At 37.5% G+C, this 24,975-nt stretch overlaps 2 protein-coding genes across 2 annotated transcripts; one reads left to right on the top strand and one right to left on the bottom strand.

The window, feature by feature from the left end:
* Positions 1–316: 316 nt before the first annotated feature.
* Positions 317–1,148, top strand: LOC122645448. Its single transcript, XM_043838753.1, has 2 exons — positions 317–517; positions 643–1,148. Exons 1-2 carry the CDS (start codon positions 442–444, stop codon positions 1,143–1,145), a joined length of 579 nt encoding a protein of 192 aa, XP_043694688.1. The 5' UTR covers positions 317–441; the 3' UTR covers positions 1,146–1,148.
* Positions 1,149–8,749: 7,601 nt separating this feature from the next.
* On the bottom strand, positions 8,750–24,707 carry LOC122643128 (vacuolar protein sorting-associated protein 45 homolog). Its single transcript, XM_043836774.1, has 13 exons — positions 24,390–24,707; positions 24,089–24,284; positions 23,876–23,955; positions 23,523–23,750; positions 23,247–23,372; positions 23,070–23,150; positions 22,826–22,967; positions 22,545–22,723; positions 17,493–17,648; positions 14,812–14,919; positions 14,606–14,727; positions 10,342–10,473; positions 8,750–9,069 (listed from the first exon to the last, which is right to left on the bottom strand). The coding sequence occupies exons 1-13, from the start codon at positions 24,477–24,479 to the stop codon at positions 9,009–9,011; spliced, it is 1,701 nt and encodes a 566-aa protein (XP_043692709.1). The 5' UTR covers positions 24,480–24,707; the 3' UTR covers positions 8,750–9,008.
* Between the last annotated feature and the right edge of the window lie 268 nt (positions 24,708–24,975).

Here is a 24,975-nt window from a genome sequence, read left to right as displayed (position 1 = left end):
TTCTTTGCACAGACGAAGAAGAAGAAAGGCAATTAATGGGTAGTTTATGTAATGTTCTGAGCTTAGAATTAGAAGAACAAGAGTTAATGCAGATGGTTCGTGACTTTATCGAATCAGAATCAGAATCATCATCATCCCCTTCCTTTGCTTCCTCTCGAGGTTTAACCCTTTATCAGCAACCCATCAACCTCACTCTTCAGGTTAGTATCACTTGCTATCTAGCTTCCAAACCATATTTATTTATAATACTTTCTCTTCATCACCATGTCTTGTGTTGTGGGTCTAACTGTTTAATGCTAAATTGGGTTGGGTTTCTTTAATTAGGAGCTCCTTGGGGATGTTGATGTTACTGAGGCTGAGATTCATCAGAAAGTCTACAAGTATTTGAGAAAAAGGAACACTACTGCTGGGAAGACTACTAACCTCAAAAAATGGCTTGCCATGAGGTTGAGAATGGATGGATATGATGCTTCTCTGTGTAGAACTTCCTGGGTCACCACCTTCAACTGTCCAGGAGGTGGGTTTCCTCTCTCTCGCTCTCGCTCTCTCTCTCTCAATTTCTCTTCTCTTATGGGTTTTTATCAGTTTGTCATTAAATGGGTTTTCTGATATCTTTCTGGTTTGTTGTTGTTGTTGTTGCAGGTGATTATGAGTATATAGATATTATGATGCAAGATGACAAAGGGGGTTCATCAGGAAGATTGATAGTTGACATAGATTTTAAATCTCAATTTGAATTGGCTAGGCCTACTTCTTCCTACACACAGCTCGCAGACACCCTTCCCTCAATATTTGTTGGGAGTGAAACAAAGCTTGACAAGATTATCTCAATCCTTTGCACAGCTGCCAAACAGTCACTTAAGGAGAGAGGTCTCCATGTTCCTCCATGGAGAAAGACCAGTTACATGCAATCCAAGTGGCTTTCTGACTGTCAGAAAGTGTCACCCACTCCTTGCATCAAATCTAACAGAGAATCTAACAGAAATAATAGAGATGAAGGAAGCAGTGGGGATGCTGTACAAGGTTCTTCCCAGTTTAGCAAATGGGCACCTCCAGCTCCAATAGTAAAGCCCAGTAGAAGAGAATTGGGTAGAGGATCTGGTTTGTCTAGCCAATTTTCCAACTTGAGCATCAACTGTTGTTAGTTTTTAAGTTTTAGGTAGGGACCTAAATTTACTTTACCTGCAGACGATGAGGAACAGAAACACCAAGTTTTGGACAAAATCTATTGGACTTTCTGTTTTTGTTGATTACAATGACTTAAAAGTCTCTTTTTGATGTGATCACAATTAGGCATTTGTCTTCATATTAACAATTAATACAGTTACATTTTAGCTTCAAATGTTGTCATCTTCAAATCAATACCATTTTTTTGGGCTTTTGGTCCCCTCCCCTTCTCCTTCAAATTTTTTTTCTTTTTTTCTTTTTAATGATTCAACTAAAGAAAAGAAAACCTAATATTCTTTTCCCATTTTCCTTGATATACCTTAGATTTATTAATAATTTGTTATATCAGGTGCTGATTCATGCATCCAATCATTTGATAATAATAACAATAAGAGAAAGGTATCTTTAATAATTTAATTTATATTAAAAATTAGATTTTCTAGGTAGATTACTGAGCAGAGTCAGATCCAAGGAAGAAACATAAAAACTTGGGACTATATTATAATTTAGACTTGTTCATTGGATATGGTATTTATAGCCATAGGTTCCAATCGTGACCTTTGAGGATTGGATAAAAAGCAATTAGAAAAGGAAGATACGAAAGAGAGAGAGGAAAGGCTAAGAAACCATTGGCTATGTACAAAACTAGAGGTACAAAAACCATGGGAGGGAGAAGTGAACTGAACCGAACAGGTGCATGTCAAATCCCATTTTAATTTGATCTTTGCATTTCCTGGAACCTACTTGAGAGTGACAGTGTCCTCATCGCTTGGATCATTACATATTAAAATCTAGAGAATTAAGGACATGGTGTTCCCATCGATCAGAAGCGGTTGCTTTTGGCCTCTTCTAGTAATGCTTGCGTATCTGATAGCTGATCAGATATATGAGATTAGAGAAACTGCCATAAAAGAACTGTGACCCCACACCCACAAGGCCTAAGGGTGTCAATCAGTTGTGTCGGTTTGGTTTTTGGTTGGGTTTTACCGACTTTAGTCTAATATTAGCACAAACCAAAAACCAAAATCAAAAAGTTAAAACTGAAGTTCAATTCCATCAGTTTTGATGTGGTTTGATGCGGGTTTTTCGTTTTTTTTTGTTTTTTTTGTTTTTTTGCGGTTTACTCTTATTAGGTTATTAGTAATCTGTTTAATTAATATCGGTTTCGGTTCTGGTTCGGTTCAATTTCTGATTTCAATCGAATTATTTGATCATTCGATTTCTGTCAGTCAGGAACTCAGGGATCAGGTAAATAATGTCTTGGATTGGGGGCCACAGGAAGTTGAACAATGGGATCCAATGGTGTTTTGGAACCATGGCTTTCTTTATGGAGAGGAATTGAAAGCCCCACCTTTAAACAAACCTTGCTTAACATTCTGAGATTAATAGAAGTGTGTTTTTTGTATTTGTTTAGTGGAGATTAATGGAAGTAGCTGTTAGAGTGAGAATTGGTGATAATCCAATGGTTTAGAATGGTTTGGAAAGGATTTACCCTGATTTTCTTTTTTTTTTTTTAAAATTCAGAATTTTACCATTTTACCGTTTTACCCTTTTTAGTATCAATACGTTGATGATATAGGATTGGCCCAACATCGGAATCGCTGCCTGCCAAATCCTATACGAAGATCTGATACTGATTCCATGAACCATGCCTCCACCAATCAAATAATTGAAGATATTGAAGAGAAATCTTTTCCTCCATTCCCACTCCTTTTTCTGTTTTTTAATTCTTCTTAGAATAATTAGCATGTGAGATGAAAGAGGCATAGTTTTAGTTCTAGTTTTAAAACCAGTATCGATTGTAGCCACCAATACTAATACCAATATCGGTACCATTTTAAATAATAGGGCCCTATTAGTTTAGGCCCCGGTGATGTAACGTACAATTTTTAAACATAAAATGGACTAAAATAAAATAAAATAAATTATTATTATTATTATTAGGGCAAATTTCATAGACACCCCCTATAACTATTCGAAATGATAAGGACACCCTAAATTTTGCAAAAATATCAAAGATTACCCCTATTTTATGAATATATATCAACTTAGTCAACTCTGTTAGGCTTTTGCAGTTAAGTTGCTGTTAGTTTTTCAATAATGGCCAAATTGCCCTTAAGAAGTGACAAACTTACCATAATACCTTTAAGGGTAAAACCCTCAACTTAATCAAAAACAAACTGTATAGTCATCGTTTTCACCTCTTCAAACTGTCGCTGGGCTGAACGGAGAAGACGCCGGAACAGTGGGCATAACACCAGCTACCATGCTCTAAAGATTCTAATATCTAGGGTTTTGAATATGTTTGAAATCTTAGGCTGAGCACAAGATTTCGAAGATAGAAGATGCAATAGGGTGTTGGTTTGGGCATGTTTCGGTTCTGCCTCAGCCAGTGTGTTACAAAGAAGAAGAAGAACTGAGAAGGAAAGGGAAGGTGGGGGGAGTGGAGGTACGCTTTCTTCTTCCTTATCTAAAACAAGCACTTAAAGTTTAATTTGTTCTTTCTTTGCTTCTCTTTTCATATCTTGGCACTCTTGAATGGAATGCTATTTATAAATCTCAGTCTAGACAAAGTAGTCTCTTTGTTAGGAATTTTTTTTGAAGAGATAAACCCTAATTTTGTCTGCAGACACAGAGGGTTGTGAGTGGTTAGGTAGAGAATTTGACAGAGAAAATTGAAGTTATTTTTGTTGGGTTTTTGTAATTTTTTTTTCTGGTTTAATTTCCATGGCTGTTGTTGCGGAGAATGCGATTGGTTCGGATGATTCTTACTGTTGGTGATGTTCCTCCAAACTCTGATTCCAAATCTGAGTTTCAGAACGATGTGCGCAAGCTCGTTGATTTGCTATGGCCGTTGAGAAGAGGGGAAGAAATGAAATGAGAGTTTTTTGTGACCGGAATTTATTCTCTCCGATTGCAGAGAGCGTCGCCAGCGGTGCTACTACTCACCGTGTCGTACTTTCCTGTTTATGGGCTTCTGTGTGAAATCAGTGGCGGTCGGAGAGACAGTGGTGGTGATGAGGAAGTTCGATTTGGGAAGATGATGGAATCTTAGTAATTTTAATTTTAATTATTAAGAGGGTAAAATCGATATTTTAATTTTTGGGGGTAACTTTGCTTAACGTCAGGGGGAAGATTGCCATTTTGACCAAATTTAGGGTGTTCTCGTTATTTCAAATAATTATAGGGGGTGTCCGTAAAATTTACCCTTATTATTATTATTATGAAATTTTGTGAGGCTCAACATAGAGAAGGAAGTAGGTACAAATTTCAGTTGAAAAGTGAACAGAAATATATTTTTGGTATTGATTAAAATAATTTATTTTTTATTTTTAACCAGATTCTAAGAGACCTTGGAGTCCCATGCCCATCAAAGCATCCAATTAAACCATAGCAAAATCCTTTTTTTTATAAGTTGGATCATCCAACCAAAAGAGCCCCACAGTTACTTTGAAGCTTGAGCATCATTTGCCAATTATGGTTGATAAAGCATTAGAATGTGAATTAAGAATTGAGGGGTAAAACAATATTTTTTTTAAAATTAAAATTTACTATTGGATGAGTTCTAATATGTTAATCTGCAGTCATTTGACGGCATTCATATTGATGGATAAAACATTAGAATTTAGGTTTGTTTTTAGGGATTGGTTAGCTAATTTGGCATTTAAAATAACCAATTACTCTATTTTCTATAGAGGTTTCTTCGGAACTTCGTCGTGTCACTCGGGAAGACAAAGCAGATTTACCTGTGTTTAGATTGTAATTAATTTCTTTTGGCTTTGATTGTAAAGGTTCAAGTTTTGAGGAAGATCGATAGTGTTTATCTTCTTTAGGGTTGGGGTAAGGCGGTTAGGTCACCCCTTGTATTGTTTTTCCACTATCATTAATAAAATCTTAGGGACTACCTCAGGTCCTAGATAATATTCGGGTTTAAAAAAAAACAAATACCAATGAAGGATCCTAATATATTACCCTGTTATTGGGATCTATTGCAATGTTTGGAGTGTTCTCAAATTGGAAATGGTGGTAGGTAAAGCTTTGGAATACAAGCATGCAATCTAATGGTAGATAAACAATTGAGATTTTGTTAGAATCACGACTAAAATAATTAGTTATCCAAACATGGTTTAGTGATGTAGATTTGTGAAATCCAATAATTTATTCTTCATCCAAACACATTTCAGGTTCTCCAAATGCATGGATTTGATAAATTAAAAAAATTTCCAGATTCATAGTTGGAAAAATAAAGAATCCAAGAATGGTTAGTCTCTAGATTTTATTTTGATCTTAATGAACTTTAAAATCCTTAAATACACAAGTGCATGAATATAATGATATGCTCAAGTCTAGTTGACTTTAAAATTGCATTTCAGTTGTACTTCTGCTCTCTGATTCCTTGTTTTAAATCCTTGGGTTAAATCAAATATGTGATTGGTCTTACTATTGAGATGTTGAGTTTATAAAATTTTAGACAAATTAAAATGGCATGTCAAAAAGATACCCTAGTTCTAACAACTGTGATTGCCCACATTATTCCATTACTCAAATGAAGCCAACCATCTCAACTACCTTTCTAGAAGCCAAACTCAGTATTAACAAAGGAGATCTTGTGCTGCTCAAATGTATTCTATTCTATTTGCCAAACTCAGTTCATGTGAACTAATCTAAAAACTAAGTAGGTAGGTAGTAGGGACCTGCCTATGGGCTATGGAAGAACTTAATTAAACACATAAATGCAAAGAAGCAATAGTAGAAGAACAGAAGAGTAATGGGATTTCAGGATCTGACACGGGAAACAAAATAATTACTATTTTTTTTTTAAAAAGAAGATTTGATATAGGAAAGTACCCAAAGGACTAAAGATTGGAGAAGGAAGGGGATAACCAGATAACACCATGCATTTCCCAATGTTTGGCCAAGAAAAGACAGTATAAGAAATGGATAGTAGCTCTGCTTTAATCTGATCTGCTCTTCGCGTACTGGATAAAATATCTGGAAGATTTTGAATTTTTGACTACTTGGCTTGAAAGTGAAAGTAGAGAGATTAAAAAGAAGTGAAACGACGATAATTCACGGATCCCAATAACCCAAAAAGAACCCGGCCGGCCAGTTACTCTTATTTTAAAAGTGTTTCAGATTTCTTATATGGGAACTGCAGTCGATCTTAAATTTGCCCATTAAAGAGGAGTTTTGCAATTTTCTTTCAACTTTTTGCAGAAGTGGTACAATCAGAGGTGCAGAGTGAAGGGTAGTTCTCTCATCTCAAGTATAGAACTAATAATGGCAAGACAGATCGATTAGATAGGTTTTTAGATTCTTTAGTGGGTTGGTTGGCCAGCTCTTCTTTGATCCGTACGAGTGTGAACTGTGAAGTGACTGTACAAACTACTAGAATCATCATTTGCTGAGCTTCTGGGGAATAGTGGATTAGCCCATCACTTTGTGTACGAATCCCTCCATCTGTTCCCCTGGACGATGAAAGGATCGCCCCTAAAATTGGGTAAATATGAAGAACCTGCTAAATTTATCCGGATATTTAGCAAGTTTTCTATTAATGGTATCTACCAACCATACCAAGTTAAGCCAAACAGATCCAGGGATTGATTCGTACAGAAATCCTTTCCCATCCTTTCTCTTCTTCTGCTTTAGTCCTTTCTTGTTGGCTCCCAAAGCCAAAAAAACAAACTATTAATGGCCTGAGTGTGACAAATGACATTCTGACAAGGGGTGAATAGTGAGTATGAAGAAATCGTCATAGTCACACTCAAAACTACTACACCAAAAGTACTATTTATAATTTATGGGCTCGAGTCACACCAGCTGCTTGAGTTGATATGTGTGTTGCACTGCACAGTGCTGCCTTGGTTTGCTGAACGGTGCTGGACACAGCTTAACCCGGCAGCAAATTAATTGTAAATTGTGTTGAGGGTTTTAAGTTTTCTTTTCTTTTTTGGGTTGACAGTTAAGGGTTTTAAGTTTGGTAGGTGTGTAAAATTGATTACTCTGGTACATTTATATAGATTATAGTAGAATTTTTTATTGATACTCTTTTATGTGTCAAAATATCATGGATTTAAATATCGATATAGTATGGTCACTACATATCGGTCATATTAACCAATACAGCTGATACAAATTGAAATTGGTGATCAAAATCGATATAGTACTGATACGTATCGATAGGTCCAATCACAAAGATTTTATTTTTTATGTATTATTATAGATGGCTTACTTATTGAAATTGATCAGAGACAACCTATCTATCTATATTGGTATTGGTATCGATGGCAATCGATATCGGCACCCATACTACGAACTAAAACCTTGTGTCAAATAATCCTTTAAGATGTCACATAATTTTGTAATTTTTTTGTCACTTTTATATAATACATTTTTTTCTTTTAATTAGGATAAGGGAGAGGATTCTCTAAAGAACCAGCATATAGGGGGAGGACACCAAAAAAATGTGACACACCAACTATATTGTACATATGCAGTTGGCTTTTATCAGTAGTAGAATTTTTTTTTTTGGTAATAAGAATTTATTAATGAAAGTTCCATGAAGATTCAGCATACAAAGAAAAGAGAACGCAAGTGGGGGGAGAATCCTGCCAGAAAAGCCCAGATTGCTAAGAGGCACCAAAAGAGGCTAAACAGTCGGCCACAGAATTTGCTTCTCTAAGCGAATGATTAAAAATAATCTCTTCAAAAAACTGAGAGAAGATCCTGCAGTCGTTGATGATGGTTGTGATTCCCCAAGGAATGGCTTGTGATGTGCCTTTGAGAATTTTATAACCAAAAGATTATTGCTCTCAATTAAACTGATGCTAACATGCTTTTTCCCCCAAATTTCCCATAGCTTAGTATCAATGAAAATGATGGTAACGATGCTGACATGCTTTTTTCTACCGAATTGCCCCTTATCACAAGGAATTGAAGCTATGGAATTTCGTACCTAGCTCCATTTCACGAGAACATCATATTCATCAAGAAAGGGGGCTTCAAAAAGCACTTGCCATTAAAACAAAGGAGATAATTACACTCACCCTTGAGGAGATTTGTTACTTGTTCAGATGACTTGTGTTCAAAAGCACTCCGACAATAGACATATTGAGGTACAGGATAAGTTAAGGCCCCCCATGTTCAGGGTAAAACATGCCAACAAGAGCTGCATAGAGTTTTTTATGCACACACTTTATGATTTTTTGACCAATACACAGTCAAATGCCTGTGATGTTACCAAAAATTATGTTCTGCTTTTCTAAAGATGAACTTTGAAAAAAGAGAACATTTAAACACAAGGGAGGAATTTGATTGGAAAGATTGGGCAACAAAAGCCCATAAAGGAATAGCAAATTGACCGATATCTAGGAAAGGTTAAAGATAATTATGATGTTAATGACAATGAAAGTAAAATCTCAAGATTTGGTGTAGGAAACACCATACGGTTAGCAAGGTCATTAAGTTCTAATTTTTTTTTTTGGGAAATCCATCCAGTGAAATAAAAGGCATAGAACCACACTGGGGTCCAACTGTAAGCACAATAATCTGTGAAGGCAGACCTAATAATAAAATAAAATACACAAAGAACAAAGAAAATACATATACCTGCTTCCTACTTCTTCAACAAGGTGAAGAGTAATGAATTTTGACTTTCTACAGACCCAAAAAAAAAAAAAAAAACTTGAATGAAGTGCCATCAAAACCATCTGAAACAGGTGTAAGTGGGGTGATTATGATTCTCATAATATTCCATATTAGACAAAAAATGATGTAAAACCCTAGTATGGAGCCTAAACACTTACTTGAATTTCTAGAGACATTAGCTCTGACTTCAAAATTTAAACTGCATTGGTGCTCAACCGTACTATCCTCTGAGCTTCTTCTAGGTCCTTCAAGAACCTGCAATTCCCAACCAACCATAAATTTTAATGAGGACATTCCTTTTAGTCAGTCAAACAATCTGCGAAAAAATTAAAAATGTTGAGCTTTTAGTCAGTCAAACAACCTCTGATAAAAAAAAGTCACACACTTTGTTAAATACTTAGTTGTAAATTTCATTTTGGAGATCATTTCAATTTGCTTGAAAATGAAATATTTTAGCACTTTGATAATCCCAGTGAAGTGTATTCGTAAAATTTGTTAGTAATATAAAACATTTACAAATATATAAAATTATAAATAAGTAAAACATGTATTTCTTACAAATTCTTTAATTAATTATATATCATAGACGAGCTGACTAGAGATAATCAATCAGATCCCTTCGTGTATGTTTTTTGCTGATGATTGTTTTGATGGATGAAATAAAGCAGGGACCTTATCTATCCCCAAAAAAAAAAAAAGGGGATAAAATTAAGGAGATCAACCTTTGATAAAAACAATGTAAACGGTGTGTAACTTTAGTAATAATAGAACTGAAAAAGAAAGTAGTAAAAATTGATGATAGGGAGATACCGCAAAGTGAAAATTTTAGGTATCTAGGTTCATTCTTTGATTTTCCCCCCCCTACTCTAATGCCTAGGATAGCCTAGACGCCGTGTCAACTATGAATCAGAGTTTCTACAAAAAATGGGTTTAAATCAAAGAAACTCAGAGCAAACACAGACACAATGATTTCAAAATGGAACAACCGAGTTTCTCCAGCAACAATAAGCATGTCTTCTTAACTTGCCCAAGGTAAAAAAAAATGTGTGGTTGTTACCTTTTTGGTAGTGCATGTATCTATATTTGCGATACATAATTTTATTATAGATTAATTAAAAAATATATATTTACCAGATACTATAAATCTTACAATATGTGGTCTCCATATCTTTACTACTTGATTATAAGTTACTAAAAAGGGCGTACCCAGTGCACAAGGCTCCCGCCACTGCGGAGTCTGGGGAAGGTCATAATGTACACAGCCTTACCCCTGCTTTCGCAAAGAAGCTGTTTCCAGACACTTGATAATAATGTACACAGCCTTACTCAGAGCACTAAATTATATGAAAATATAACAATTTAAATACTCTTTTAATTACTTGTTTCTCTTTCTTTTTTGGGAGGGGGATGGGGAAGCAATATGAACCCTACAATGCAGGACTCAATTCATAAACCTCTTTGAGATTCTAATAATTTTATTCGCTTCTTATAATTATGTAAGAAGAATAATAAAAAACAAGTGCATACCTCTTAGAATTGAGAACAACAGAACCACCAAGTATAAAACGTGTCCCAGAATTGGAGGCATTTTGTAGAGCTACGGCACGTGCCTCCTCATATGTTGTCCCACCAACAATAAAGATCACCACATCTTGGGGCCTGCTCAAAGATGAAGAATGTATATCCTTTAAAGTCTATGGTTCATTGTAACCCAAAACAAATTTTACAGTGCAATTTGAAAAAAAAAATACACATTTTTTATTTAATGTTCTTCTATTTTTATCTATCAAGAAAATTTTAGTTCTTCTATTTTCCACGACTTCTCCAGCCAAAAATTCCCTAAAGATCATTAATCTCAATGGCTCAACCACTCAACCTAGATTTGATCCCCATAAAATAAGGTCCACACGGGTATAGTTTGTCCTTTGAGTTTTGACCCTTCCTCCAGAATACTAATTTTCATCTTTTATGGTGTTACATATACAATAAAATTTTTCAATATATTGATTAAAATACATAACATATTGTCCTTTGAATTAATAACAAGAGATTGTAAATACATAGTTAAGCAATGCTGAATGATTCTGCTTTACTGTACATAAAGCCATGATTCCTCTGTTGTATTCTTCATCTGTTCCATCATATTGGATGAATCACCCACTCAATTCAAGCAAGCTGAAAAAACATTCTCCCCCACCATTTGTCATCCCCCTGCTCATTTGGAGTCAACATCTCAAACTAGACCACAAAAGCCCCAATGACTCCATCCCAAAGTCTAATAATACACCAACACCCGATGGCACAGGTTCCCTAGAAAACATCTATCAACATTCAAATTGCCAATCCTTCTCAAGGGACTTCCATTGATGCAGTTGCAAGACCACGAAGAACGGGTCCAAACCTGGGTTATGGTCCATTATGGGATATTTACGGTATTTTGCTTTTTTAAGTTATTTTATATTTGGAATTATTGTTTTATGCTTGAATTAGCCAAATCATAGGGGATTAAGAGTTTGAGTTAAATTTTATTTCTAGTTTCAGGATATGATTAGGAGATAAAAAAATTAGGAGTCATTTTCCTCTTTCATCGATTAATTAGATAGAATTGAATGAAATTTATTGAGATTAAGCTGGTTACTGGCTACTGTGAGAGTCGAAGTTTTTTCTTCCTTTCTGGTTGGATTCTCTCCTTCTGACCCATCTTCTCCTTGGTCTGATTTCTCTCGTCTTTTTTTTTTTAATTATTATTCCTCTTATTTGTTCCTTGGACTTTCTTTCTTTCTTAGTCTTATTCTTCTTATTTCTCCTTTTCCAGCAACTGTCAACTAAGCTTTTAGTGAAGATTACCCTTCCATAGGCGATCAAAACCCAAGGACCCTTCTCCTTGAGACCTCTTCTGTTATGAAATAGAAATCTGCGATCAAACCTGGTTCTTCCTCTTCCACTAGAACCAGCTGCAGAATAAAATATTTTATTCTGTAATCTGTTGGAACTTTTATGGTTTGCATTCAATAGGATAGAGATTACTAACTCGATTCTAAAATTTCACAGGATTTAGAGGTGTGAGGAAAGTGTTTTCTCTCTCAAACTGAATTCTGTATCACCATTACCGTATGTTCAAAAGGTTGGGGATGACCAGCTTTGTAATTTACAAATAACGACAAGTCCCATGATATTTATTAAAGGCTCCTAGTTTACTGTTTTTGTTCTATCTTGTTCCCACTTTCTTTAGAATTCCAAACTGGTCCTTGCTCTTTAAGTTTATTTACGATTCCATCCCAAATTCTGTTTTGTTACCAAAAGAAGTCCTAAACTGCTCCAAAAATTACAAAATTGTCACTGCTTCTCCATATTTGTCTTTTAATAACTTTTGCCGGCATAGCGACTCTAAATCAGGGTTTTGTGACCAGGCTTGCATTATAACATCTTGTCTACAGCCTCTATTGACAAAAAACAAAGGTCCCAAATCCCTGAAAAGCTAACCAGTAGGGATATCCTTAAAGGTGTCATCAACTGCCACTGAATTGCAACCCTTGCTTTGATTTGTTTGTCAATCACCAAATCTACATCTGTAAATTGATCTTGGAATTCTTGATTTCTTCTGATTCCATATACACCAAAATGAAGCAAACAGTACTCCTTTCTCTAAGAAATGCCCTGGCTTACCCAATGGGGCCCAATGCCAAAATCAAGAGAGCTTCTTCACAACTTCAGGAAATGCCCAAGACATTTGAAACAGGGTTAAGAAGGTGAATCCAACTTTGTCCTACAAAGGAGCAATAAAGAATATATGGCCAAAGGACAAATCATCTCTGATGCACACGCAAAATAAATGAGAAAGAGAATGCCCTAGCTTTTCTTCTGATTCATAATCACAATTGAGCACATTTTAATGATTGATCTCCCATCCCAATAAGGCCCTGCATCTCACTGGAACCTCTAATTTCCATGATAACTTAAGAATAATATAAATAGTGTAAGATAAGATTCATGCAGATTGATCCAGGTTGGACTTAAAGTAACTATCTATTTCATGTCATCATCAAGGTTTCATATGAGCAAATAACCTTATAGTCCAAGGTCAAATCCAAATCTCGACAATGATCTGAAATGGAGACAAATTACCCAAGTACATTTACGTATTTCCAGTCCACCTCATCCTAATGCTACAACAGATCCTGAATACAATTAATCATTCTCTTACGCCAGTAGTAATTTTTGTCATATGAGAACTCTCAAGGGTCTTGTCTCGGACACCCAAATTTTCTGTCAAACACAAACATAATCAACAACCACCAAAGATTAAAAAGTTCCTTAAAAATGATGTTTGCCCAGTTCATAGGTTAATAGAAGATCATTTTCATGTCCAAGATCCAGGTTGGCAGAGGAAAATTAAATCAAATTTAACTGATGCACATCAATCGATCTGATGGATCTGGATTCTGGCTGGCCTGCAGGTAGTGGACATACTGATGAGATAGGGGGAGAAGATTCAGGTCTGATGGTTCAGATTTCTCGGATCTGATCTTTGATCTAATAGATGGTATGGCCAGATCTGAATCTAGATCTAGTGGTTCAGAATTTAAAGCAATAATTATCACATCTGAATAACTGATTTCCAGAATAAAATAGTCTAGTATTTGAATTTGATGAGGTGGAATGGAGCAGAGGAAAAAGGGGACCAATGGGTGTCATGAAGGATATAAAATAGGGAAAAAGCAACCTAAGATTTACAAACAGAAAACTAGATATTGATGAGAGAAAAAAAAAAGATAAGAAATAAGCATTTGTCGGGTGGACTGATGAAAGGGAAGAGAAAATATTTCCTAGAAATAAGGATCTCAAACTGAAACAAATCAATAGAAGAGAAAGGGAGAACAAGTAGGACAGAAAGGAGATGAAGAAACCTTCTCACCGTGGGGGATGAGCATGGTTTATCTCAGTTTCTTGCGAAATTGAGATGAAACTGATATGCGGTACCAATTTGTACCTGGTTTCAACAGGTTTCAACATGTTTCGGCCATATTGCGGTAGTTTCGCAAGTTTTGACATGAACCACCCATTTAAATTCACTTATTCCCATCGAAACTTGATAGATCTGAACCTGGTTGAACCACCTTATTTATGCCAAATATCATTTAAGTAAATGATTTTCATTTCATAAGATAGTAAGAAACTACTCATAAATATGCAAATCCCCACCCCCTATTTGAATCCAATAAAACTAGTTAGAAAATCAAATTCCAAAAGGATAAAAAATCAACCCCCACCCCACCCTCCAGTTCAAGAACAAAAACTGGATTTTCGGCGGCAAGTGAAATTCCTAATGTTGAGGTTTTTCTCAAATCTAAAATTCCACAAATCTTAGTACAGTAAAACATTGTTAAAAACCAAAGGAGCGGTAAAATAGTATAGTATTTTAAAATCTAAAAACTCCTAACCAACTTTCTTAATACGGACCCTAGTTGCCTAACATTACTAACAATAAGATATGATGACTAGCCATGAGACCCACTAATAGAACATTAATTTTCATGCACCCCTTAAGACCCCCATTTTTGGGCTTTATATTTCAGTCCATTACAATAATAAAGATAAAAAAAAAAACTAAGGTCACCCAAATTACTAAAACCTAGCCAAAGTTAAACTGGGTCTGCACTAGTAACTGCCATGGGTGGATTCTACCGGCAATAGAAGTATTAATTCATGTGGCAGTAAAAGACCACGTAATGAGAAAGGCCAGCTACAATATTATAACAGACATGCTTCTCAGGGAGTCCAAGGAAATAACCTGCCCTGCTGGAAGTGATTCCCAATAAATGGGTAGTCCACATCTCTGAGCCGTCCCTTGGTAATGCTTTCCATGGTTTGGAACAGAAGAGGCTGGTGCTGGGTGTATACATTCTCAATACCCTGTAGCAAACACCTTAAATCAAAATTTAGGAATCTAAAAAACCTGGGACCCCTAAGTAGAAATTATATTTTGGCATCACAAACCTTAAGCCCACGAGCCATATTACGAGCAATGTTCAGGAGATCTCGGTTTCCATATAGATCACCAGTTCGCTTATCAACACCCGCTTGCTTCAACAGAAATTGGACAAGCTGTAATTCCATGATATGCAAAATAATCAGTTGTATTTAGAGGAAACCAGGCCCAGTGCACACAGTATGCTCCTAAACTACTTGCCTGGCCTGTTGAGCTTTTAAAGCCTTCAAAAGCAAGCAAAATACCACTAAACCTCATATTAGACTGAACTCACTGAAGTGAATAGAAATTATTAGAATATTGACCTAAGATCATCCAAAAGGGCTTCTACCTTTCCAACAAATGATGCATATGGAAAAGGGAGGACGAAGGAGTCTGTTCCCATCCTTCTTACTTTCTGGGTTGGCTAAAATAATTTGGGGTTACACCCTTGGATTAAGTGCTGGAAACAGCCTCTCTGCAAAAGCAGGGATAAGACTGTGTACATTATGACCCTCCCCAGACCCAGCAGTGGCGGGAGCCTTGTGCACTGGGTACGCCCTTTTTTACCCTTGGATTAAGTGGGCCTCGGCATACAAGAGGAAATTCACATCCTGTTTGGGGAAATCGTTTTTTTAAGGAAGCTCATTCCACACACTAGGAGATCCAAGGGAAGAGAGAAACAGACATATTCTTTAGAAAAATCATGGGCAGCCACAAGGGTATATGCAGACAATGAGACTTATTTATTGGACTAGGCATGTGCCCTGAAAGATTTTGCTGGAATTGATATAGTAGCTGATGCAGCAGCATCGATGATAGCTCCATATGTGCTCCACACAGCTGAGGCATTAGCAATTTGCCAAAAAGGGACCCCTTCAGGTTCTATCCAACTGAGGAAGATGCCTCAAAAACATTAGTTATTAGAGTTCTCTTTATCTATTTAACTGCGTGGATATAATTATTGAAGGGGATTCGGTATCAGTGTCTAGATGGTCCCAAGGTTTGGCAGGTGATCCTCGGCAATACATTCATTTGATTACAAAAGTTAGTTCTTTTTTTTTAACAAGAAACTTTTTCTTTCTCTTGGAGAGCAAAGTCTGCCAATCCTGTGGCTAATGAGCTGGCCAATGAAAAGCTAATTGAGTATCACTGTGTTTGGTCCCTTTCTCACTGATTAGTCTTATTTTATTAGTCAATAAATTTTCTGAGAGTGGGTTTTAAATTGAAAGTAGGCTTCGTTATCTGGCTCATTACTCAACCCAAATAAACTAAGCCTTCTTCCAACCAAATGTGGTTGGCTGCATGTGTTTTATTTTGCCGTTTAAAGCCATACTAATTGTTAAACCTAAGGAATCTGGATCTTTTTTCATCACTTCTTCTGATGCAATCTTCAGCCTATTCCTTTTAGTTCTTCTACTTTGCACACACTCATTCCTTACCAGTGTATTCAATGGCCTCCAGTGTACATGCCCTAACCATCTCAAACGGCTCTCGGCTCTACAACTTGTCACCTATCAGACCCACTCTTAAATTGCCTCTAATCTATTCATTTCTCGTCTTCTCATTCACCTCAACATCCTCATCCCAGAACACTTTCTTTATTTATGTGTTCTTCTTTGTTGCCCAACACTCGCTCCATTAGTGGGTTTAATAAAAGTCCTCTTACTAAGTAGTAGGCAGTCTACTTGATGTTTGTTAGTCTTCTAAGTAGTTCAGTTAGGAGAGGAATTTATTCCCACATCTCAACATGTTTAATTTGTTTTCTTTTAGTTCTTTTAAGTCTCTTCATCAAATCTTCCATTTATCTGGGAAGTAGGAGGTCAGAACTGATCTGCTGCTGCTGTTTCTTTTCTAGCTATTACGATAGTCAGTCTCGGTTCTGTTCTTTGGTGTAGCCAGCATAATCTCCAACCTGGTAAGGCCATTCATTCTCTGATTTTATCACTGTTCTGTAGGGTCAACTTCCGATTCAGTTGCAACTTAATTTTCATTTTTGCAGTTCATATTTGATTGAGATTTCAATTAAAAACTTTATTTATTTTTTTTTGGGGGGGGGGGGGGGCAATGGGGAAAAGTAACTGAAATCTCATAGTTTCAATCTGGGTTGTACTTAAGGTCTATTAGTGACACCTTCTATTCATTCTTAGAAAGATCTAATGTTTAGAAACTCTGGAAGTTGAATCTACAATCAGAAGAGATTCCAGAATTACTGGAATGGGAGTCTAGCTGGGATCTGAATCTGAGATTTATTGCTCGATCTGGATTATGTCGGAACTTGTACCAGCAAACTTTTGGGACTTTAATTAATTTCTGGGAAAATATCATCCCCCTCCCCTCTAAGTATCCATAATATCAAACCCCTCCCCCAAGTTTTGAAAAATGATAATGCCCTCCCCTACTTTTGAAAGATTCTATCAACCGTACCCTAAGTGGCTAACCAAAGGTCCAGCCCAGCAAAACAAGGGTGGTTTTGGTCATTTCACAGGTGGAACCCAAGTGGGGCCTCCTATGAAATGACCAAACCCCACCCCCCTTGTTTTTGGGTGGCTGGGGAGGCCCACTTGGGTCCCACCTGTGAAATGACCAAAACTACCCTTGTTTTGCAGGGCTGGAGGAGAGCCAAATTGGTATTTGTAAAGCCAAAAAGAACAGGCAAGTATATCAGAGCAAAGAACATGGAATGGGGTTGCTGGTTTAGTTACGTTACACCAGGCTTGTACTTGGCAGACCGAGAGGCTAGTTTGTTGAAAAGCTGCATCAGTTGAACTGGGCTCTCCTTCTCATAGCGCAAAGCATACAACATCACTAGACGTAAACGATCAATGTCAGAGATGCTTTCATCATTTAAAAGATTCGTCACAGCCTGCAGAAGAGTACAGAATCAGAATTTCGTACTGTGAAATATCCAAGATTTTCTTCACTCAACCAATATCCCAAAACACAGAAAACTCACCAACAGTTGCACACAATTACCATTCAGATCAAAGAAGATGTAAACATTTTAACAAGTAAAAAAAAATCTTGAAATAACACAATTGACAGGTGATCTTGTTGGGATGAATACATTTGATTGCTGCCATACTTTCCAGGTAGCAAACATTGTTTATCTGTTATTATTAGCAAATAAGATAGAGGGGTCGCAGAGAAACAGGGAAAAAAAACATTGTCCATCTGACATCTGTTCAGATGGTTCCTCATGAATTTTACTGTAATGGGCGGTGACAGAGCATGGATTCAGCATGGATCTTTGACTCTTGATTAACCTGATCCAACCTCATTAACCGTAGCCTCAACAAGAACTTGACCTGCGAAGGCAAATGAAAGGAAGAGCAGGGCCAAGTTGGGCCAGTGCATGAGACAATGTTAAAAAAAATCAATGAGAATTGAAAAGTCCCCCCTAGCCGCCTACATACTAGTGCTCATAGCTCATAGCTCGATCGGAGGTCAAGAGCGTGGTCTGCCTGCCCATCTATGAACCTTCCCCAGGTGCCTTACATAAGCTAATAGGCCTAAAATGGGAAAAAGAAACTGGACACCCTATTTTAGCAAATTTGTCCATATTTCTGATTGAATCCTCTTGTTCTTGAACAACATAAGAGCCACCTATTTTTCAATAGAGTACAGATACAGGCCATGAATGCTCAATAAAGTGGGAAGGAGTTTTCTGTCCAGTAGTGTGGCTTACGCCAGCACTCCCATGTGTCTATCTCTCTCCTCCTTAAAACAAGGGGCAGAGCTGTCTTTTCATATGGGGAGGAGAGAGATAGACTCATGGGAGTGCTGACGTAGGCCACACTCCCGGACAGAGTTCTTTTTCCCTAAATAAATTTTCATTTCCATGGATACCAAGTAGAGGTTGGCAAGTGAGAGGTAACTTTTCAGCCCAGAAACATAGGATTAGACTAGTTTCCTGGAACATTGGATCCTTAATGGGTAAGAGCCTAGAATTGGTTGATGTCTTGAGGAGACGAAGGATTAATATCACTTGTATCCAAGAGACAAGATGGAAGGGTAACAAAGCTAAGATGTTGGATGACTTCAAACTTTGATATTCGGGGGAGACCATAGTAATAGAAGTGGTGTGGGTATAATAGTGGACAAAGACCTAAAGAATGCTGAGTTGAGGTCAAAAGACTGGGAGACAGGATTATATCCATCAAACTAGTATTGGAGAAAGAGGTCGTCAATATTGTTTGTGCGTATGCACCCCAAGTAGGCTTGGATGAACATAGTAAGCATCTTTTCTAGGATCTCATGGATGATTTAATGCAGGGTTTTGAGCGTAAAGGCATTCAAGCCTCTTCTAAACTAAATGTTGGGTAAGGGTGGTCGTAGATCAGTTGTAGATACGCCCAGGATGAATCAATTATTATTGGAGGTGACTTGAACGGACATGTTGGGAGGGACCGTAGAGGTTATGAAGGGGTCCATGGCAGTTTCGGGGTTGAGGAGAGGAACGAGGAGGGGACCTCAATCCTAGACTTTGTGGTAGCTTATGATCTTCCCATTATGAACACCTTCTTTGAGAAAAGAAAGGAGCACTTAGTTACCTATAAAAGTGGGAACCATACCAGCCAAATAGACTTCTTCCTTACAAGAAGGGTAGATAAAACAGTGTGTAAGGACTGTAAGGTTATCCCTGGGGATAACTTAACCACCCAACATAGACTAATGGTCCTGGATTTGTACCTAAGTGCACAGAAGCATAGGAGGGAACCAATGTATCCTAAGATAAGGTGGTGGAGATTAAAAGGGGAGTCTCTAAGGACATTTACTGATATTGTAAGCAAACAAGGAAAGTGGAACTTTAAGGGAGACACCAATGCGATGTGGAATGAGATGAGGACTTGTATTAAGAGGGCTGCCAAAGATGTGCTAGGGGAAGCAAAGGGTAGTTGTTAGGCCCCTAGGGAGACTTGGTGGTAGAACGATGACTCGATGAGGTCTAAGCAGCCAATAAGACCAGGAAAGATTGTTTTAAGACATGGCAAAGGATTAAAGAAACAAAGGAAAAAGAGATATTGGTGTTAGAAACAAAGCTAAGAAGATTGTAGGGTTGGATAGGGCGAGGAAATATGAGGATTTTTATACCAACCTAAACACTAAGGAAGGGGGAAAAGCTATTTATAGGATAGCTAAGACGAGAGAATGGAAGAGTAGAGATTTCGACCGGGTGAGGTGCATCAAGAGTGGTGACAGAAGAGTGTTTGTAAGGGATGATTGTGAAGAGATGGGATGAGTATATTTGTGACCTACTAAATGGAGATGGGTCGAGTAGACATGACCCGAACGAGTACATTTTTCAGCAAGACACCATACGCCATAGATATGTAAGGAAGATTAGTGAGGTGGAAGTTAAAGAAGCCTTAAGAAAGATGAAAGCAGGTAAGACTCCAGGCCCAGATGAGATTCCAATTGAAGTATGGAAAACCCTTTGAGGTTGTGGGGTTTATTGGTTAACCAATCTGTTTAACAAAATTATGAGACAAAAAATATGCCAAATGAATGGAGGAGAAGCATTGTAGTCCCGATCTACAAAAATAAAGGTAATATACAAAGCTGCAATAACTAAAGAAGCATAAAGCTTATGAGTCGCACAATAAAACTTTGGGAGAAGGTTATTATAGCTCGTTTGAGAAGAGAGACTCATATCTCGATGAACCAATTTGGCTTTATGCCAGATGGATCCACTACAAAAGCCATCTACTTATTGAGGAAGCTCATGGAAAGATATAGAGATAGCAAGAAGGACCTCCATATGGCTTATATCGACCTGGAAAAAGCCAATGATCGAGTCCCTAGAGATTTAATCCGGCATGTTCAATGAAGAGAAGAGTATCGAGTAAATATGTGGATGTAATTCAAAGATATGTATGAGGGCATGGTGACTAGTGTGAGATCTGTGGGAGGTTAGGGCAAGCCGGCAAGGAATTCCCAATTACGATTGGGTTACATCAGGGATCAGCCTTAAGCCCTTATCTATTTGCGATTATCATGTACGACCTAACCAAGAGCATTCAAGACAAGGTCCCATGATGTATGCTCTTTGCCGATGATATCGTTTTAGTAGATGAGACAAAAGCAGAGATTAACGCTAAGTTAGAGTTTTGGAGATCAACCTTGGAAACAAGAGGCTTTAAGATTAGTAGAACGAAGATGGAGTATATGATATATAATTTTAGTCACACTATGATGGATACCGACGTGGTGTGAATTGAGGAAAGAGAGATACCGTAAAGTGACTATTTTAGATATTTGAGGTCAATCATAAATAAAGGGGACATAGAGGATGATGTTTCACAGAGAATTAAAGTGGGATGAATGACGTAGAGAGGTGCGTCCAGAGTGTTGTGTGACCAACATATTCGTTTAAAGCTTAAAAGAAAGTTCTATAGGATTGTTGTACAACCGGCAATTATGTATGGGGCAGAATGTTGGCTAGTTAAGAAGTGTCATATTGAGAAGCTATGTGTGGCAGAGATGAGGATGTTAAGATGGATGTGCAGAAAAACTAGGAAGGATAAAATAAGGAAAGAACGTTTCAATGCTGACTTTGGAGTTGCCCCGATCAATGACAAGCTCCGGGAGAGTCGTTTAAGGTTGTATGGTCATGTTTAACAGAAGCCTAGGGATGCCCTAGTAAGGAGGAGTGATATGATCTTGATTAAAGGAGCTAAAAGAGCTAGGAGCAAGCCTAAAATGACCATAGGAGAAGTTGCGAGGAAGGACATGCATAGTCTAGGTCTTGTACCAAGTATAACCTCGGATAGACCCTCTTGGAGGGCAAGGATCAATGTATCAGACCCCATTTAGTTGAGATTCTCCTAACTTACTGTGTTGTACCTCTTTCCTCTTACTGTCACCTTTCTATTTATTTTTATTTTCCATCTTTCATTAGTCATTCGTCATTTTCCATTTTTCATTTCTCATCCCATTTCCCATCCCTCTTTCATCTTTGTTTTAGACCTCAGTTTTCCCTACTTTGTTTTGTTTGGATCCATGTAGCCGACCCCATTGGGTTGGGATAAGGCTGAGTTTGTTGTTGTTGTTGTTGTTGTTGTTGAAGGAGCTAAAAGAGATAAGGGTAGACCTAAAATGACTCTAGGAGAAGTGGTAAGAAAAGACATACATAGCATAGGACTAGTAACAAGTATGGCTTTGAATAGAGCTGATTAGAGAAAAAGGATCCATGTCGCCAAACCCATTTAGTCGGATAAGGCTGAGTTGAGTTGAGTATAATAACTACCACTACCTGTGTCCAGCGTTCCAGCATCCAATGCACTTTATAGTGTTGCTAAATATGAATTATTAGAAAACATATAATGATATTATTCATAAATTTATCAACTGACTGTCTAAGCCAAGGTTTAAAATCTCGTTTCGTTTCGGTGTTTCGGTCAGACTGAAATTTTCGAGATACCGAAATTTCGTTGAAATATGATATTTTTTCTATGAGTTTTGCTTGGCCATTTGTGGGTGTAAAATGCCGAAATAATCGAAATTTCCTAAACAAAATGACCAAAATTACCGAGATTTTCAAATTTTTCAAAATTTTCGAAATATTGCATTTTTTCAATTCGAACTTGCGTTTCGTTTCAACTCGACCGAAATACTCGAAATATTCGAGATTTCGACCGAGAGTAAACGAGTTTTTGAACTATGGTCTAAGCTAGATAAACAGTAAAGCATTGTTCATTAGTAATTCCACATAGATAAGTAAGGAAATGATGACCATAGACTACTGCTACCAATAAATTACCTCAAATGCAGCCACCTGCCCACCATTGCAAGCCAACTCTTGTTCCGTTTGTGAAACTAGCATGAGTTTCTGCTCCTCAACTATCTTGCTCATTTCTGTTACCATTGTGACATGCTTCGAGACATTTCCTTGCATTTTTCGGTACTCAGGGTAGTTATCAACAAATTTGGCCATGTCTTCTGTAGAACATCAAAAATAAAAAATACGTGATTAGAAGTCATGAACTTTTAAGAGGTATGTTCTCAACAAATAGGCTTTAAATTTCTTTAGCATATATGCACCTATTGTTTGAATGCTCTGGTTACTCTTCGCAACCTGCTGGAATTCATCTACCATCCGCTTGATGTTCATTCCCAGATCTCCAAAATTTTCATACATGTTGGCTTTAAAGAAAGCATCTTGTTCTGATGACAGCACTACCTCCTATAACCAGCATTAACTTTACAGTATGTTCCATCGCCCAAAAAAGCATTTAAAACAAATTTTTTTTTAAAAAATGCAGGGAAAGGAGAGGTTTAACTCCACCTGCTGGTCCTTGGAAATTTTGCCGATGTTTCTCAAGTCTACTTTATTATCTTGAATGCCTATCAACTCATGGACCATAGCCTATTGAAAGTGACACAATCAATTAATTTCCCAATGCCCTAAGTAGCAAAAATTTCAAGAAGTTGAGTGATGGGCCAGGGATATGGTAAGTAGTACCTGATATGTCCATTGATTTAGTAATGGTGTAACAGGGTCATCCCTCCTATCAACTATAAGCAACAGTGGAGAAATTCCTGATCGTCTAAAATCAAAAAGACCACTTTCCTGCTGGTACATAAGCTTCTGCGGTATCAATCCCACACCACCACCCACCCCAAAAGAAAAGGAAGGAAAAAAAAGCTCTAGTGAAACCCATGCCTGAAACAATAATAATTGATGAAATATATAAATGCAAGTTAAATCTACGTGAAACGACCACAGTAATATGCTCACAGCTGATTCCTGTGCAATCCTTTTTGCAATATCTGATGCCTGCTGATATCTAATAACAGGTCGACGTTTCAGTGCTAAGAATATAGCAGCAATACCATCAACCAGCCGATCACAGTAGTTCTGCAAGCTCGAAGGATCCACAACTGCTGGAAGCATGTAAGCGTGATTGAATGGTATATTCACAGTGAAATGATAAGGATCAATGGCTACAAAATCTGCATAGAATTCCTGCAATATCAAATTGACAAACATTTACGGATGTTTATTTTAGAAAAAATCTAAACTCCAAGGACAAAAAGACAAGCAGATCCCGATTCAGCATAGAATTACACCAACAGGAGGGTGAGGTTCACCTGAACTTGCTTAACGACTTCATGTTCATCTGAATCAGCCAGGATATGAATCTGGGTATCCTTCAAGATGTTAGAGAAAACTGTACAAGACAAATGTCAACGTTTACAACACGGGGATGAATTTTATTATTATTATTGGTATTTTTAAGTAGTAAAATTAATCAGTCAGGATTCGGGGACTGGTAATTGGAGAATTCGTTAGGGAGAGCTTACAGAGGTGATACTCCCCGAATCTAGGACGAGCTAACTGCCGCCTCAAATGCTGGATGTTCTCAGATGTTGGGCGTAGAAAGTAAACTGCTTTGAGGTGTGACATGGATTCCTTGGATGTGGAGTCCACCAATTCTACCAAGAACACTTCCTTCTGAAGAAGCTCTGACTGAGAAAATGCCACGCTTACAACACTAACCTGCGACCAAATTGGGGAAATTCTTGAGTATCAAAATAAAAGTTGAATTCTTCTTGCTAATTTTCATTGGTTTTGTAATGAAATAGTAGAAGAGAATGACCATACCGTCTGAGAATCAAGGATGAGAACCTTCATGCCAGAGATGTCCTGCAACATCCGTGTGATGTAATCTCGAGCGGCAGAAATCAGCACCATTTTATGTACTCTGATATGATAGAACCTCGAACGCGTAGGGTTTCGCTTCTTCTTTCTTCCGCCTCTTGGTTTGGTTTTTTAGATCTACCAATTGAAGCAACCGTATTTGATTTCTGTAAATAAGGTGGTTGAGTTTCGGACCTCCAAACTTCAGATCTGCCGCGTTTCGTTTTCTTCGGTTGGGCAGGGTAATATACAAAGTACGCTGAATCTTCGATCATTTTATTTTCTCTCTCTCTCTCTGCTAAACGGTAGCATCGGTCCCAATACAAAATGGGGGAAGTGTTTTCATGCGGGGACAGTGGCCCCTGCCCTGAAGATGTGCAGGGAATGTTCACGTACGTGAACAACTCATAATCGTTCAGATCAAATCTATTCTATGGGAATATTTCATCTGAACGGTTGTAAGTCGTTCACATATGCTCACATACGTGAACATTCACCCCTCTCTGAGTGAAGGGCCAATGTTCCATCTAAACAGCTGTAAGCCTCAATG

Source organism: Telopea speciosissima, chromosome 1 (assembly GCF_018873765.1).
Source record: "Telopea speciosissima isolate NSW1024214 ecotype Mountain lineage chromosome 1, Tspe_v1, whole genome shotgun sequence".
Taxonomy (NCBI): domain Eukaryota; kingdom Viridiplantae; phylum Streptophyta; class Magnoliopsida; order Proteales; family Proteaceae; genus Telopea; species Telopea speciosissima.
The sequence above is the reverse complement of the archived record's forward strand: the minus strand, read 5'-3'. Positions and strand labels throughout refer to the sequence as shown.

Bases quoted from the DNA above. Each gene is read 5' to 3' on its own strand.
- LOC122645448 (XM_043838753.1), top strand. From the start codon at position 442: ATGAGGTTGAGAATGGATGGATATGATGCTTCTCTGTGTAGAACTTCC. The intron at 518-642 runs GTGGGTTTCCTC...TTGTTGTTGCAG, and splicing joins CACCTTCAACTGTCCAGGAG to GTGATTATGAGTATATAGAT.
- LOC122643128 (XM_043836774.1), bottom strand. From the start codon at position 24,479: ATGGTGCTGATTTCTGCCGCTCGAGATTACATCACACGGATGTTGCAG. The intron at 23,751-23,875 runs GTGAACCTCACC...TTGATATTGCAG, and splicing joins AAGTCGTTAAGCAAGTTCAG to GAATTCTATGCAGATTTTGT. The intron at 10,474-14,605 runs GTTATTTCCTTG...ATCTTTGAGCAG, and splicing joins AATCACTTCCAGCAGGGCAG to GCCCCAAGATGTGGTGATCT.